Source organism: Eschrichtius robustus, chromosome 1, assembly GCF_028021215.1.
Source record: "Eschrichtius robustus isolate mEscRob2 chromosome 1, mEscRob2.pri, whole genome shotgun sequence".
Classification (NCBI taxonomy): domain Eukaryota; kingdom Metazoa; phylum Chordata; class Mammalia; order Artiodactyla; family Eschrichtiidae; genus Eschrichtius; species Eschrichtius robustus.
In genome coordinates this window covers 53,041,600-53,059,477 of record NC_090824.1, presented here as the reverse complement: position 1 = coordinate 53,059,477, position 17,878 = coordinate 53,041,600, and the positions used below count along the sequence as shown (strand labels likewise).

At 35.0% G+C, this 17,878-nt stretch overlaps 1 protein-coding gene across 1 annotated transcript in view; it reads right to left on the bottom strand.

Moving 5' to 3' along the window:
* The window catches only part of MDGA2 (MAM domain containing glycosylphosphatidylinositol anchor 2), an 814,342-nt gene that overhangs the window by 100,068 nt on the left and 696,396 nt on the right, over positions 1-17,878 (bottom strand). The window contains exon 9 of the mRNA XM_068545716.1: positions 14,020-14,289. Coding sequence (XP_068401817.1) covers positions 14,020-14,289 — 270 coding nt within the window. The remainder of the gene's footprint in view (positions 1-14,019; positions 14,290-17,878) is intronic.

Sequence of the window (17,878 nt, the reverse complement as noted above, 5' to 3'; positions counted from 1 at the left end):
ACTGCTTGAAGAAAGGGGCACCTTTTTCCTAATTCACACACAAAGACTGTACAGGCAGGTGGATTTCCTGATAAGATGCTACTCCCAGTAATCTAACAAGGATCCCTACTTCCCTACTCTGCCCATTGTGAGTATGGAAACTTAAACCACAATTTACCCTTGGGACTCAACCAGATGTGACATATTATATCGTTATCTGAAAGTATTATCAAGTCAGGAATTTATAAAGATAAGGATTGACTAAATCTCTAGAATGAGAACTACATGTACTTGTTAAGCATTTAACTCAGAAATAATGAATATATAATAAGCTGCAAATAATTCAGTCTTTCCTAAAGCTTTACGTTCCCTAAAAACTGAAAAGTTCCAAAGTGTCTAAAAGCCTTGGGTTCCTTTAAAGGACCACTGGTTGGGGGGTGTGCACGGAGGGGGAACGGATGGCTGAACTGACCCAGCAGCGCTCAGGCCGAGAGGACTGACTGTTCAGTGGTGCACTTACGAAGCACATTAACTTCCTGGCAAGCACCGCTGCCACACATGTGGGTGGTCCACCGCCGAATATGAATGTGCGGAATATCATTGAGGCAGGGAGTAAGACGTGTTCAAGTGAGTTGGAGAGGAGCCCCGAAGGTATGCTGTTTATCCTCTAGGAACATTTATTTTCTCCAAAACATATAACTTGAATTAACAAAGTGGATTTAGATGTGAATAAAGGAAACCAGTCATTGAAACTGAATAACTGTGACTCTCTAAGAATAACCAAAAGATCTGTGAATACGACTCTTAGAGCAAGAAAAAGATTAAAGCACAAATAACTGTTCTTATCGTATTGCTAAGAAGCACAGGTCTGGATCTGACTGCAAAGCAAGTATCTGCCTGCAGTTAGATCCTGATGCTACTAGCAACTGTCATTTTGATCAGTGCTTTAGAAATAGACAAAGTTCATTAGAACGATGAAAGAAGGTGATTTCTTAAGTAACGCTTACATAAGTAATGTAAAATTATAAGACCTTGGTTATATCCTCTGGTCTGAAATTCAAAAGGAATTTATAAAAAGAAAACCTCTATCGACTTTCTCAACTTACTGCTATGTCACAAAATATCCCTTGAGAAAAGACAACGTATCAAGTTGTGGGCAATTATCTGTGGAATCTCTCACCTGACCATCTTAAGTCTGGTTTCTGGCATGTCTCTGGAACAAGTTTTGCACTGTTCTCATCCATTAATCAGCCCTTCAGGGTGATGGACAAAGGCCAAGTGCTTAAATAGACACTTGGAGGTTTGGGATACGGCTTTGATTCCACTGAACTAAAAAGTCCTTTGATTCTTTCACAGATTGATTTTATTACCACCCAATATCTACTGAAAAAATCCAACTGTACTAAGTGCTAAACAGACTCTTAAGAATAGAAATACTAAACATATAATATTCACATACATATGTGTGGATTTCTACATGTGGGTTTCTTTGCTTTATTCTTTTCTGGTGTCAGAGAATATTATAAAAATTCTTTTCTCTCAGGAGAAACTGTGGTTTCGAACCATTTCTTATCCTCTACAAACTGGATCTAATGCCTGCCCAAAATAATATAAGGAAGCTGTGAGCAATAGTTTTGGAATACTGTGTCCTACCCTGTTATGCTGATATCTCTGTCTTCCCTTTATTCTACCCAGCAGTGACGGTCTTGCTTACAAATTAGTAATTCTCCAAAACCTGATTCATATCTTTCTGATTTCACTTGTATACATGACCTTTGTTACCAATATATTGGGTCATTCAATATTCTTAATGTAACAGTCACTATCTCTTAAAGTAACAGATACAGTTGGGCAAAGATGGTAGTGGTTATTTTGGGGAGGGGAACTACTGTGAAGATAACCAGTTTACTGTCTCCTCCTAAAGGAAAGTAATTTAGAGGTTAGGGGAGGAAAAAGGAACAAACGATTCTTGAGAACAACCAAATGTTTAAAAAATTAACACAATATGGATTAGAAAAAGTATATACATGACAATAGTAAATCAAACAATGCCATTCATATTATGAAACACCTCCTATTCCCAACCCTATCTTATTTGGGAAATATCATTCACTTTTCAGTAATACTTGAGGTACAATTTACATACAATAAAATGCACACATTTTAAGTGCAGATTTCACTGAGTCTAGAAAAATATATATTACTATGTAATCGCCAATCAAGATATAGGAGATTTCCATCACTGCAGAAAGTTACCTTCTACTCCTTTGTAATCAATCAACTCCACCCTCAGCCCCAGCCGAAGAATATAATTTCTATTACTAGAGATTAGTTTTGCATGTTCAGGAAATTCATATAAATGGAATCATAAAGTATGTACTTTCTGTGGCTAGTTATGTTTATTCAATATAATTGGTTTTGAAATCCATCCGTTCATGTATTGTATCAGTTCTCTCCACTTTTATGACTGAGTAAAATTCCACTGCATGAGTAGATTAGATCACAAGTTGTTTATCCAGCTACCTGTTGATGAATATTTGGGTTGTTTCTAGTCAGACACTATTACAAATTAAGCTGCTATTAAAGTTTGTGTATAAATCTCTGTATAGACATACATTTCCATTTCTGTTGAGTAATCATCTAGGAGTGGAATTGCTGGATTACTTGGTAAGTAAATATTTAAGTTTTTGAGAGACTTACAAGCCATTTTCAAAACAGAAATCCCATTCTACACTCCAAGCAAGAATGTGTGATAATTTCAGTGACTATATATCCTCACCTACATTTGCTGTTGTCAGTCTTTTTAACTTTTGTCATTATAATGTGTGCGTAGTTCTAACTCAGTGTGTTTTAAATTTCATTTCTCTGATAACAAATGATGGCTACCAGTTTTAATACAAATACTGGTCAATTGTATGCTATTTTGTGCAATGTATATTCAAGTCTCTTGCCAATTTTACTTGGACCGCTTGTCTTATTATTGAATTTTAAGAATTATATACTCTGGATACAAACACTTTGTCACAACATGTATTTCAAATTTTTTTTCCAGCCTGTGGCTTGCTTTTTCCTTTTTCCCTTTTTTTTTCTTTAGGCCAATAATTTTTTTAAAAAAATTTTTATTGGACTGTAGTTGATTTACAATGTTGTATTAGTTTCAGGTGTACAGCAAAGTGAATCAGTTATACACATACATATATCCACTCTGTTTAAGATTCTTTTCCCACATAGGTCATTAAAGAGTATTGAGTAGAGTTCCCTGTGCTATACAGTAGTATATATATACAGTGGAATATTACTCAGCCATACAAAAGGACAAAATAATGCTATCTGCAGCAACATGGATGGACCTAGAGATTGTCATACTGAGTGAAGTAAGTCAGACAGAGAAAGACAAATGTCATATGATATTGCTTATATGTGGAAGCTTTTTCCTTTTTTAATGAGGTCTTTTGAAGAGTAGGAAGACTGCAGTTTTAATTATGCTTGTATTATTATTATTTGTATTATTTTTAAATGACTGGTGATTTTTTGGGTTTACTTTCTATTCCAAATTTGCCTAGATTTTCTCCAGAGTTTTCTCCTAGAATTTTACAATTTTAGTTTTTTTATATTTACATCTACAATCAATTTTAATCTTGTGTGTAATGTGAGGTATTGTTTAAGGTTTATTTTTTTAATATGAATATCCAGTTGTTCTAGCACAATTTATTCAGAAGACTATCATTTCCTAATGGATTATGCTGATGACTTTGAAAAACTCATTTGACCATATGTGTATCATCTCTGTGACCTTAGAGGTCTATTCTTGGATCCTTTATCCTGTTTCAATGAACCATGTGTTTATATTTATACAAAAACCACACTATCTTGACTACTGTGACTTTACAGTAAGACTTGGAACAGGGTAGTGTGAGTCCTCCAACTTTGTTCTTTTTCCCCTTCCACATAAGTCTAGCTATTGTTAAGCCTTAGCTTTCCAAATAAAATCTAGAGTCAGCTCTTCAATTTCTATAGAAACAAAAACAAAAACAACCATGCTGGGTATTTTGTTGGGATTGCAGTGAATCTGTAGATCAATTCGGAGACAATAAGTATGAAAACAATATTGATTCTTCCAAAATACTAACTTGGTATATTTCTCCATTTATTTAGGTTCATTTCCCTCAGCAATTTTTTAATATTTTTCAGTGTATGTCTTGTGCATATTTTATTAAATTTATTTACACTTTGATGTCACTGGAAATGGTATTTTTTACCCTTCAGTTTCAAATTTTTGTAGCTATTATACAGAAATATGATTGATTTTACATACTAATTTCATACCCTATGCTCTTGCTAAATTATCTTAATTCAAATAGATTGTCTCATAGATACTTTAGCATTGTCTTCAAAAACAACCACATAATCTGTGACTAGAAGTAACTTTGCTTCTACCTTCCTGATTTTTATGCATGTTATTTACTTTCCTTGTGTTATTGTAGTGGTAAGGACCTGCAGTACAATATTTGTGACTAATGAGAGTGGGTATTTTTGTTTTGCTCCCAAGTTTAGAAGGAAAATGATCAGCGTTTTATCTATCTTGGTGAGTATTCCATGTGCACATGTAATGATGTGTAGTTTACAACTTTGGGCATGATAATCTACAAATATCAATTTAGTTTGCTTGTAGTATGGTTCAGATCTTCTAAAACATTAGTGATTTTCTGGGTACATATTCTATAAATTATTCATAGATGGATGTTAAAACCTTTAGTGTAATTATGAGTAGATTATTCATCCTGGCACTTCTTTATTTATGAATTTTGAAGCTCTATTATTAGGTGCACACATATTTATATCTGTAAAATCTTCCCTATAAATTCCTCTTTTACTATTATTAAATGTCCCTCTTTAACTCTTAAAATTTTCTGGCTTGAAGTCTATTTGTCTAGTAATAATATAGCCATGTCAGCTTTCTTATGTGCTCTTTGTGTGTTATGTATTCCTCCATCCTGTCCTTTCAGCTTCTTTGTGTCTTTGTATTTAACATGTGTGTCTTGTAGATAGCAGTGTCTATCTTGTAGATAGCTTGCTTTTTTGTTGTTTTTTTAAAAATCCAGTCTAATGATTTCTGACAACTGAAGTGTTAAGTTTATTTACATTTCATGTCATTATTAATATAATTGGGTTAAAGTCTATCATCTTGCTCATTGTTTTCATTGTCCCTTCAGTGTTTTTGTTGTTGTTGTTCACCTGTTATCTTTTCCTCTGATATTTTGAGTAAATTCGAATGTATTTTAGTTTCTTCAATGCACCACTTTTTTTTTAATATTTATTTATTTAAACATCTTTATTGGAGTATAATTGCTTTACAGTGGTGTGTTAGTTTCTGCTTTATAACAAAGTGAATCAGCTATACATATACAGATATCCCCATATCTCTTCCCTCTTGTGTCTTCCTCCCTCCCACCCTCCATATCCCACCCCGCTAGGTGGTCACAGAGCACCGAGCTGATCTCCCTGTGCTATGCGGCTGCTTCCCACTAGCTATCTATTTTACATTTGGTAGTATATATAAGTCCATGCCACTCTCCCACTTTGTCCCAGCTTACCCTTCCCCCTCCCCGTGTCCATAAGTCCATTCTCTAGTAGGTCTGTGTCATCATTCCCGTCCTGCCCCTAGGTTCTTCATAACCAGTTTTTTTTTTTTTTTTTAGATTCCATGTATATGTGTTAGGATACGGTATTTGTTTTTCTCTTTCTGACTTACTTCACTCTGTATGACAGACTCTAGGTCCATCCACCTCACTACAAATAACTCAATTTCATTTCTTTTTATGGCTGAGTAATATTCCATTGTATATATGTGCCACATCTTCTTTATCCATTCATCTGTCAATGGACACTTAGGCTGCTTCCATGTCCTGGCGATTGTAAATAGTGCTGCCATCATCCAAAAATCCACAAACAATAAATGCTGGAGAGGGTGTGGAGAAGAGGGAATCCTCTTGCACTGTTGGTAGGAATGTAAATTGATACAGCCACTATGGAGAACAGTATGGAGGTTCCTTAAAAAACTAAAAATAGAACTACCATATGACCCAGCAATCCCACTACTGGGCATATACCCTGAGAAAACCATAATTCAAAAAGAGACATGTACCACAATGTTCATTGCAGCAATGCACCACTTTTTAAAAAACTTTTTAGAAGTTTCTGTATGGCAAAACCTATGCAACTTTAACTTACTGATTCTATTTAGAGTCAATATTGTATCACTTATTATATCACACTTCACATTTCATGCTTCTCTGAGGTCCCTATTTGCTTCTCAGTTCCTACTTCACAAATGTTATAAATTTAGAACAATACAACTCAAATTAATCCCATCATTTGTGCTATTGCTGTAACATTTTGGTTCGTGATATGTTATAAACCCTAACTTATAATGTTATTATTTTTGCTTCAAACCAAGGATTGACAGACTTTTCCTCAAAAGGCTAGATGTAAATATTGGGTTGGCCCAAAAGTTCGTTTGGGTTTTTCAGTAACATCTTATGGAAAAATCTGAATGAACTTTTGGGCCAACCCAATATTTTAGGTTTATGAGCCATATGGTTGCTGTTACAACTACTCACCTCTCCTGTTGTAGCATGAATGGAGCCATAGACAATACGTAAGCAAGTGAAGAAAGCTATGCTGCAATTAACTTTTATCTATAAAAACTGTTGGCTGGTCCCCAAGCTGTAATGTGCTGACCATTGTTTGTACAGCTGTTTATTAGGGAAATTACAAAAAATTTTAACTTTACCCACCTATTTACTGGATCTGATCATCTTCATTCCATTTTTTCCCCATGTTTATTGAGGTATAATTGTTATACAAAAAAAGTGCATATAATTAATATAATACAATTTGGTAAATTTAGACATATGTATACCTCCTGTTACTATCACCACAATCTAGGTAATAAATATATCCATCACCTCCAAAAGTTTCCTTGTGTTCATGTGTGGGTGTGTAGGTGTGTATGTTAAGAGCCCAGAAATAAACTCACTCATATATGGTCAACTGATCTTCTTCAAAGGTACCGAGAATACACAACGGAGAAAGGACAGTCTCTTTAAAACATGATGTTGAAAAAACTAAATATCCACATTAAAGAGAATGAAATTGGACCCGTGTCTTTCACCATACACAAAATTTAACTCATAATGGGTTAAAGATTTGAATATAAGATCTGAAAACATAAAACTCACAGAAGAAAACATAGGAGAAAAGATTCTTTATTTCTTTTTGTAGATCCTGGTTTCTATGGATAACTTTTCCCTTTAATATGAAGAATATCTTTTGGCATATTTTGTGGTACAGCTTTACTGACTACTAATTCTCCAGCTTTCATTTTCCAGAAAAATATATTTGTTTGACCCTATTTTAAAGCACATTTTCACTGGAAATAAAATTACTAACTGACAGTATTTTAAAGATGTTTAAAGATTTAAAGATGTGTCATTGTCTTCTAGCTCACATTGCTTCTAATGAGAAGGTAACTGTCATGCATATCATCACAATATCATTTTTATTCTGGCTGCTTTGAAAACTTTCTGTCTTTGGTTTTCTGCAATTGGATTATGATGTGTCTAGGTGTGATTTTATTCATATTTTTTCTTGGTTTGTGTTCCATGATATGACTGGATCTGTGGGTTTGAAAAACTTTTTTTTTTTTTTTCGGTCCCATTCTCATTCTTTTCTAGAACATCTGGAACTTCAATTGCAATTATTTTAGGCCATTTTTCATTATCTTCCAGGTCCTTAGGTCTCTTTTCTTTAGTCTTCAATCTTTTTTCTATCTAGCAGATTGTCTCAGCTCTTTCAATTTGTCTTCAATTTCACTGACCCTTCTACCTTTTCCAATATGTTGTTCATTCCATCTAGGTAATTTTTTCATTCCAATTATTATACCGTTTTAGTTATAGTATTTGCATTTGATTATTTTTTAAAGGATTTTTTCCATCTGCTGAAATTTCTTATGCATTTGCTCATAAATACTGCATTTATCTTTAAATCTTTGAACATATTTTCCTTTAATACTTTGAAATTATTATAATAGCTAGGCTTTGCTATATCCAACATCTGGGCCGTCTCAGGGTTAGTTTTTAAAAGACCACTGTTATTCTTTTTTTTTTTAGCTTATTTTTTAAATTTATGTATTTATTTTTGGCTGCATTGGGTCTTTTTTGCTGCGCATGGGCTTTCTCTAGTTGCGGCGAGCAGGGGCTACTCTTCGTTGCGGTGCATGGGCTTCTCATTTCGGTGGCTTCTCTTGTTGCGGAACATGGGCTCTAGGCATATGGGCTTCAGTAGTTGTGGCACACGAGCTCAGTAGTTGTGGCTCGTGGGCTCTAGAGCGCAGGCTCAGTAGTTGTGGCGCATGGGCTTAGCTGCTCTGTAGCATGTGGGATCTTCCCAGACCAGGGCTCGAACCCATGTCCCCTGTATTGGCAGGAGGATTCTTAACCACTGCGCCACCAGGGAAGTCCCATGACCACTGTTATTCTTGACTAAGGGTAACATTTTCCTATTTTCCTTGCATGTCAGGTAATTTTTATTATTTATTGAGCATTGTTAGTAATTACCACTACATTATTACATTGTAATGTATAATACATATTATATAATATATTATAGATAACTGGACTATGCTCTCTTCCTCTAAAGAGTGTCGATGTTTATTCTAGTAGGTAATTCAGCTACCTGCTAACCACCTCAAACTCTTGTATTCTGCCTTTTTACATTTTATTAGGGTGAGATGTATGGAGAATGTAGAGACTTGCTCTTACAAATTGGTGGAACTCTACTTCCAAATTCTACCTCCCCATGAATCTTATCGGGGCTTGGTGTTAGCCTTTGTTTGGGAGTATCTAGAATAAGCCTTTATTCTCAAGCAAGGCCCTGACTCCTAAGGCTTAAGCATTCTGATATCTCAGCAGGATGTTCAGAATTTTAAGAAGGTATATCCTATTTTGCTAAGCTGAAAATTCTAGCTTTCTCCATCACTGCTTGAACTCTACTGTCACTTTTCCGCTCTGAACCTGATATAGAAGAGGGTGCTAAGCCTCAACAGTTTCACCTTATCTATGCATCCCAATCCTCAGGTAAGGACTAGGATGGAATCAACATAAACTCCTATAAGCCTTCCTCTAATCAGCCCTTTCTGCTCCAGTCTCTAAAATATTGTATAAATTAGATTCAATATTAAAGTAAATATTTCGGTAAAATTTTTGCTAAGTGATAGTATTAACTTCCTTAATTAATATTTACATTTTTATTTCTACTTTTTTAGATTCAGCATGGACTCATCTACATTTTATCTAGCTTAATTATCCAAAAATTCCTTTAGAACCACTAATAAAAGAGTTACTGAGGTGTGTCAAAAAGAGCTTGAATTTACAGTCAGAAGATACACATTTTACTTTTGGTTTCCTTAGCCTCTATTAGCTTACCTGTCATACAAGGGTGATATCGCTTCTTCTACACACATAGCAGAATTGTTTGAATGAAAAGAATACAAGTGGAATCACTTTGTACACCACAGAATACATCAAGAGTTGTTAGGACATATAATGCATTTTCTGCTCTATAGTTTTAACATAACTGTAATTCATAAGGCTGGCTGAAACACTGGGATCCATTAGTCTATCTGTTATCATCATAAGTAAAATTCTAATAAATTTAACAGAATTTTGGCTCTGAAAAATAGTTGACATTGAAGTTTTTTGCCTTTTAGAGTTATCACAGGGAATTTTATTAGATATTTTTCCATTAGTTCATTTGCTCTTACTTCTGATAGTTCTAATGATTTTTCTACAGTGTTATGCTGTTCATGTTTAGACATTCATAACAAACAAGTATCCAGCTGAATAGCACAAACATATGCATTGACAGAGAATAAAATACATTTTCTATCTGGTTACTACATAACTCAATCTGACTTTAGAAAACAAGAATAAAACATTTTGATTTGGAGTCAAATTTGACTTGGTTGTTATTTCATCCTTTTCATTCTTTAGAACTAAGTAATGCTAGAGTAATCCAACAGCCTGTCTTAAGCATATCACAGTTCTCAGTCACCCTGAATTTCTTTACATTCACTGGGTGATAGCATGTGCTCCCTTTCATAAAAATGTCTCACTCTTGCTTTATTTGTTCTCTAGGATCTGTCTAATTTTGGTTATGTGTCTGATCTGCCGGTGCTGAATATGGAGAAAAGAGTAGTTCCAAAATGTCCATCTGAATATTGTAGTATAGCAAAAGAAAAGTAGAGGATGCACAATCCCAGTACAAATACTTCCAAATTAGAGGTGAAAGCAACAGTCACAGGCAAATTTTTGTTTGTAAAATCCTATTTGCCATGTTTATTGAAAGGGATTAAACTATGAGGAATTTCTTTAACTATTGCCATAGATAAAACAGTTTCATATGTAGGTTGTATTTAAAAGTACTCCTAGCAGCAGGTAATGTTGATATATGTGGCAGACTGAACCTAAGGTGATTCCAGTGATTTCTACCTCTGTTATTAATGTCTTTGTATATAATTCTCTCCCATGGAGGGTGGGAAAAAACTGTGATGAGATGTTCCTTCAGTAATTAGGTTATGTTATATAAGATTCCATCTTAACAGACTAGAGCTAGAGATTCTTCCTCATGGCTTGATGAATTAAGCAGCCACGTTGGAAAAGCACATGTGACAAGGAATCACAGGTGATCTCTAGGACCTGCAGAAATATTCTAAGACATGAGAGTGGCCTTCAGCCCAAAACCAGCAAAATGCTAGGGCCCTCTATCATGCAACCATAAGGACATTAAATCTTTCATTAACCTTACATGATCCAGGATAAGCTCCTTCTCTCAAAATCCTTAACTTAATCATGTATTGCCACATAAAGTGATATTCACAGGGTTTGGGGATTAGGACATGGATTTACCTTCTTGGGGGACACTATTCAGCCCACTACTATTTTCAACTTGAGCTACACTTTCACCCTCATTCTTTTCCCATTAAAAAATAATTTTCAGTAAGATTCCTTCCATTTAATCATTCACTCTTGGCCATCCCTCTATCTATTCCATCATCCCAGATTTACTGGTTTTCTTTTCTGGATCAAGCTGTGTGCTAGGATCTAACCTAGCATGTTATTCACTCGTATCTGTAATGTAATGAATGTGCCTAGACGTTTTGACATCTTTAAAAACATTTTTTCCAAATGTTAATTTGGAGCATTTGAACCTGTGATAAAGTGAAATCCATGCTCCAGTTGAGTGATCTGCTGAACAGTACAGAACTATTTATTAATATAGAAATACTTATGTCTATGTATTTATACATATATACTTGGAATTGCACATTTACAAGTGGACTTATTATAATAAATTAATATGTCACATTTATTTATAGAACTTGTAAAAATTCTCCCACAGAAAAATATGATAAATGGTGTTCGGGTTCCTGCCATAGTTCACAAAAGCTTAAAACACAAAAAAACTAGGCTTAACTTCACTATAACAATACTAGTAAATAAAATAAATGAAAGTACATAGTATTTTGTAATATTATAGCTAATATTCTCTAATATGGACAGTGCACAACAAGCTAGGTTGGTCACTCTTCCCAAAATACCTTTGCTTACTATCTTCTTTTCCTTTCCAGGAAAATATTCTCACACCCCCTCTGACTTCTTGGTAAACACAACCCCACTCTCCTACCCCCAAACACCCACACACATTGCATACTCATGATATAAATGAAGAAAACACGTCCGAACTTTTGAGCTTTCCCAGGAGCTAGAATACATATAGACATGAGGGCTGCCATTGCCTTTCAGTTCAATTCTGTACGTTTTGATGTGCAGTCAGATCAAGTCCACTTCCAGGACATTTAGGACAAGCAAGTGGAAGAGTTTAAATTCTTAAATTTGGTACAATAGTTATAACTATGAAAATTTAAATGTTTCTTAGTTAATTTGGGCCTCAAGGAAAAAGAATTGTCTTCAAAGAATTGTCTTCAAAGATCTGTTTTGTGGGTAAAGAACATATGCATAATAAATATATGAATCCTTGCATATATTATATTCTCTAGTTCTCTTCTGCATAGCTTCAAAGAGTTTTGAATTATGGGAAATTGGTAAGGATTACTACTAATTCTGGTATGTTTTAGTAGAAAAGTAAATAGCCTTTCAAAGTTTCTTCCAGATGTCTGATTCTATGGAATCATTGATTTCTTTATGTATTTTCCTGAATTATACTGTATTTGGAATTCAATCATTTCTTTTTCTCTTCTTCAAAACTTTATTAGATTTTATGTGGTGATCTTGAAACAATGAGGTTGACCTGGAGATTGAAAAATGCACACTGGAAACAAATTAATGCACGGGGCTGTTTCCTCTCCCTCTATGGGGCAAGCCACAACAGGTTTATTCCTTTCTTCAACTACTGAAATCTACTTACTGCACCCCATGGATCTGGAATGGGAGAATGGAGCTAGTGTTTATTCTGGTCTCAGCTTGTCTTCTAGCTCAAAAAATAGGATTTGGATCATATAATAGAGAACAAATGAAAATCTTGCAGAGGCAGCATGGTCTAAACCAGTCAAAGTTAGAAAACAGTGTCACCAGAGAAAATCAGAATGTGTATAAAGACAAAAAGATTGAAGAAAGGGGTTTAGTTAATTTTATGGAGTATTTTTATTTTGGAGGGTTAATGAAAGAAAGCAAAGTGCTCCATTTGTACCAATATGTGAAAAACAATTGCCTTTGAAGGATTCTTATTGTTTGGGATAATAACATATAAATAAGGAATGAAAGTATATCATGCCATTTAAATTACCCCATAGAGTAATAGATTACATTCTCTTACCCTTGTAAATATTCCTAGGAAGAAAAATTAGATCACCATGTAAGTAATTGTCCTAGGGATTTTTTATTTCGTTTTAATAGTTCACTTTAAGTATCAAAGTAGAAAAACCTTAAGTTCAACTGAATGTTAATAAAAGAGATTGCAAAACCAAGAGGTGGCAAGATCCAGCAGAGAGGATGTCTTCATATTCTTTGGTTAGTCAATTGTATTTTATCCACCTAATATCCCATTTCAGGAAGCAAAAATGTCTCAAGGCAATCCATATTAGAGAGTTCTCTTATAAGAACTTATTAATAAGAATTTACATTACCAATGAACAAGATTTAATTAATTCTGAAACATTTTAATCATGATTTTTATGATTGCTTTCCAGATAACATACAATGTCCAGTTTCTTCTTTTAGTAGCATAAACACTATAACTGTTTCAACTAATCTAGAACAAAATAATAATGAAAAGGAGTATATCCTTTTAATGCATGCCTAAACTCTAGCTCAAAAATTACACAGATTTACTTTAGATTACCAAAATAATTTAAATAAACATGTATGATTTAATACAGATTTAATATTTCCTTAAATACATTAAAAGATAATGATATCAAAAATGATAATTCTCTCTAATTCATTGTATACCAGATACAACTATATTGATTTCCCTTTGAATATCTGTGGTCCTATGGTAAGCCAGGGACAAAATAAAGATTCACCATACATTAAGAGGTAATAAATAAATAAACAAGAAAAAGAAAGAAAGCACTCTCTACTATTAAAACCAGAGCAGGTATTGGATTGCAAGGGATTTTAAACTTGCAAAAGAAAACATGTATTAATATTTGCAATTTGATCTAAATAAAGCTAGTTAAGATTTGTCACTTTATTACTGAAACACTCAACATAACCAACCTCGTCACCAACTCTATTTGAATTCACATAAACTTCTGATTTTATAGGCACATAAACTATCTTAACTACTAAAATAGACTTGCCTTGAAAATAAATGAGTAGAAGCTCTAAATATGAACAGTCAAGCTGTTCATGGTATGCTCCATGGATCTGCAAAATGCTTTCATTCTTATATTGACATAAGCCTAAGCTCCCATGATCTAAAAAAAAAAAAAAAAAAGCAAAATATTCAGCATCTTACCTGTAACAAGAAAGCTGCATCTCCCTGCTCCAGCTTCATTTATGATGCTACAATTATAAACCCCATAGTTTTCGTTGGAAAGACTCTTCACCGGGTACTCTGTGTATTCTTGAGAGTCAAATTGACCCATCCGTAATAATTTGTTTCCCAAGCGCCACTCATAGGTCAGCACCCGTATTGGATAGGCTCTCAGGACCCTGCAGCTCATAGTGACACTGCGGTCTTGTCCTTGCCGGATTTCCAGAAATGCTGGTTCCACAGCAGGAGGATCTGTAGAAAAGAGATATTAAAACAGATAAAATATGTGGTTTGCAATAAGCCAGTGGCTACTCTTACTGTGAGAAGCTATTTTCAAGAATACATCTAGCAACAGGGAAGGAATATTAAGAGGTGGGTGGAGAACATATTTAGGCCTGGGAATTTCAGCTTGGGTAGGGAAATGTGATTCCTGAGTGTGGGCAATGAATAAGACTCATAGCTTTAAAAAAGCATTTGCAGGTGAAACTAAGCAGAGTTTATTTTTTCTTGCTAGTTGCTTCCCAGAAAAAAATGTCATAAGTATGTTTGGTTTATACTGTTAGCAAGCAAATGATGTTCTGGGTATAAAAGCAGAGTATCCACACTAGCATGAAATTCTGAAGCAGATGAAGCCATTGGTTCAAGTCAGTGAATTCTAATTATCCCATATGAGGCTCAGTCCTTGGGCTTCTGGATACCAATTATTTAATAAAATGGGTAACACAAGTATATAAATTTATTTTCTAAATTATTCGGTCAGAAAGAATTTGACTGCAAGTCATAATATTCATGCGTAAACCTTAAGCAAACTTTGCAAATTACACCACAGGTGGATATGGATTTCAACCCACTGCAATGGCTTATTTATTTGGCTTAATTGTGACGGTTTTTCCCATACAATCAAAACTTGCTACGTTAGGTACCTAACCTTTTTGTTTTTGATGGGAAGATTTCCAAAAGGTGTTACACATTTCTCTCATTAGGGTATGCAAAATGCAGGACTTTTCTTAATGATGACTCCCAATTGTCATAATAAATAAGAGAGGAAACTCAAAGAGAAGGCCTGAACTAAGGCAATGTCATGGGACCATAAATGATGCCTTAGACAAGAGGGGGATGAGTGATGAAGACAGGGAAGAAAGGAGGGGTAGTTTGGAGTTTGGTGAACATGTTGAATTTGTGTACCCAAGTGCTTCTTTATTTCCAAACATATGGTTATGTTTTATTTTCTCTTTGTTTTGATTTTGTACTTAACTGAATCATACTCAGAGAAAACAGTTCATATATATTCAATCATCTGAAATTTGTTAAAACTTGTTTTATCTCCCAGAATATGATCGATTTTTATCCTGTTTGTGTTTGCAAAGAAGGAGTAGTCTGTAGTTTTGGGATGTGATGTGGATCTATTGGGTTAAGTCTGATAACTGTGTTGTCCATATCATTTATATAGTTGTTAGGGTTTTTTTTTTCGCCGCATTTATTCTACTTGAATTAACTTAGAAGAAAGTGTTGTACTCTTCTAAAAGGGTAGTAGCTTTTAAAAATTTTCTTCTTGGGCTTCCCTGGTGGCGCAGTGGTTAAGAATCCACCTGCCAATGCAGGAGACACGGGTTTGAGCCCTGGCCCGGGAAGATCCCACATGCCTCAGAGCAACTAAGCCTGTGTACCACAACTACTGAGCCTGCGCTCTAGAGCCCGCGTGCCGCAACTAGTGAAGCCCGCGTGCCTAGAGCCCGTGCTGCGCAACAAAAGAAGCCACTGCAGTGAGAAGCCTGCACACCGCAACAAAGAGTAACCCCTGCTCGCCGCAGGAAATGAATTATCTTTAGTAGACTTTCTGATGTTGAATTTCAAAAAATATATATTTTACCTCATTATTTTTTTTAACATCTTTATTGGAGTATAATTGCTTTACAATGGTGTGTTAGTTTCTGCTTTATAACAAAGTGAATCAGTTATATACATATACATACGCCCCCATATCTCTTCCCTCTTGTGTCTCCCTCCCTCCCACCCTCCCTATCCCACCCCTCTAGGTGGTCACAAAGCACCGAGCTGATCTCCCTGTGCTATGCGGCTGCTTCCCACGAGCTATCTATTTTACGTTTGGTAGTGTATATATGTCCATGCCACTCTCTCACTTTCTCCCAGCTTACCCTTCCCCCTCCCCGTATCCTCAAGTCTATTATCTAGTAGGTCTGTGTCTTTATTCCTGTAGTGCCCCTAGGTTCTTCATGACCATTTTTTTTTTTAAGATTCCATATATATGGGTTAGCAAACGGTATTTCTTTTTCCCTTTCTGACTGACTTCACCCTGTATGACAGACTCTCGGTGCATCCACCTCACTACAAATAACTCAATTTCTTTTTTTTTTATGGCTGAGTAATAGTCCATTGTATGTATGTGCCACATCTTCTTTATCCATTCATCTGTTGATGGACACTTCAGTTGCTTCCATGTCCTGGCTATTGTAAGTAGAACTGCAATGAACATTGTGGTACATGACTCTTTTTGAATTATGGTTTTGTCAGGGTATATGCCCAGTAGTGGGACTGCTGGGCCGTATGGTAGTTCTGTTTTTAGTTTTTTAAGGAACCTCCATACTGTTCTCCATAGTGGCTGTATCAAATTACATTCCCACCAACAGTGCAAGAGGGTTCCCTTTTCTCCATACCCTCTCCAGCATTTATTGTTTGTAAATTTTTTGATGATGGCCATTCTGACCGATGTGAGATGATATCTCATTGTAGTTTTGATTTGCATTTCTCTAATGATTAATGATGTTGAGCATTCTTTCATGTGTTTGTTGGCAATCTGTATATCTTCTTTGGAGAAATGTCTATTTAGGTCTTCTGCCCATTTTTGGATTGGGTTGTTTGTTTTTTTGATATTGAGCTGCATGAGCTGCTTGTAAATTTTGGAGATTAAATCTTTGTCAGTTGCTTCATTTGCAAATATTTTCTCCCATTCTGAGGGTTGTCTTTTCGTCTTGTTTATGGTTTCCTTTGCTGTGCAAAAGCTTTTAAGTTTCATTAGGTACCATTTGTTTATTTTTGTTTTTATTTCCATTTCTCTAGGAGGTGGGTCAAAAAGGCTCTTGCTGTGATTTATGTCATAGAGTGTTCTGCCTATGTTTTCCTCTAAGAGTTTTATAGTGTCTGGCCTTACATTTAGGTCTTTAATCCATTTTGAGTTTATTTTTGTGTATGGTGTTAGGGAGTGTTCTAATTTCATTCTTTTACATGTAGCTGTGCAGTTTTCCCAGCACCACTTATTGAAGAGGCTGTATTTTCTCCACTGTATATTCTTGCCTCCTTCATCAAAGACAAGGTGACCATATGTGCATGGGTTTATCTCTGGGCTTTTAATCTCATTCTTCAAAGATATTTTCCTTGTACATAGGATTATAGGTTAGCAGTTATTTTCTTTCAGCACAACAGGATATACTTCCATTGTCTTCAGATGGCCATTATTGCCATAGAAAAGTAAGCTCAAAGTCTCATACTTTGAAGTGAACATCTTTTTTTCCTCCAGCTACTTTCAAAATCTTTTTGCTTTGATGTTCTACAGCTTCAATATAATGTTTCTAGGTATAGATTTCTTTTTACTTATAGTTTGGAATTTGCTGGGCTTCTTAAATCTCTTGATTTAAGTTTGGTGTCCGTCATTTAGGAAATTTTTGGAAAATTCTCATCATTAGCTCTTCAAATAAACCTGTATTGTTCTCTTTCTATTCTCAATTGAGAATCCTTTTTATTCTGTTTTCCATGTCTTTTAACCTCTCTCCCAACTTTTCCATTTCTTGAGGTTTTTGCATGAATAAATTCTCTGAGCTAATTC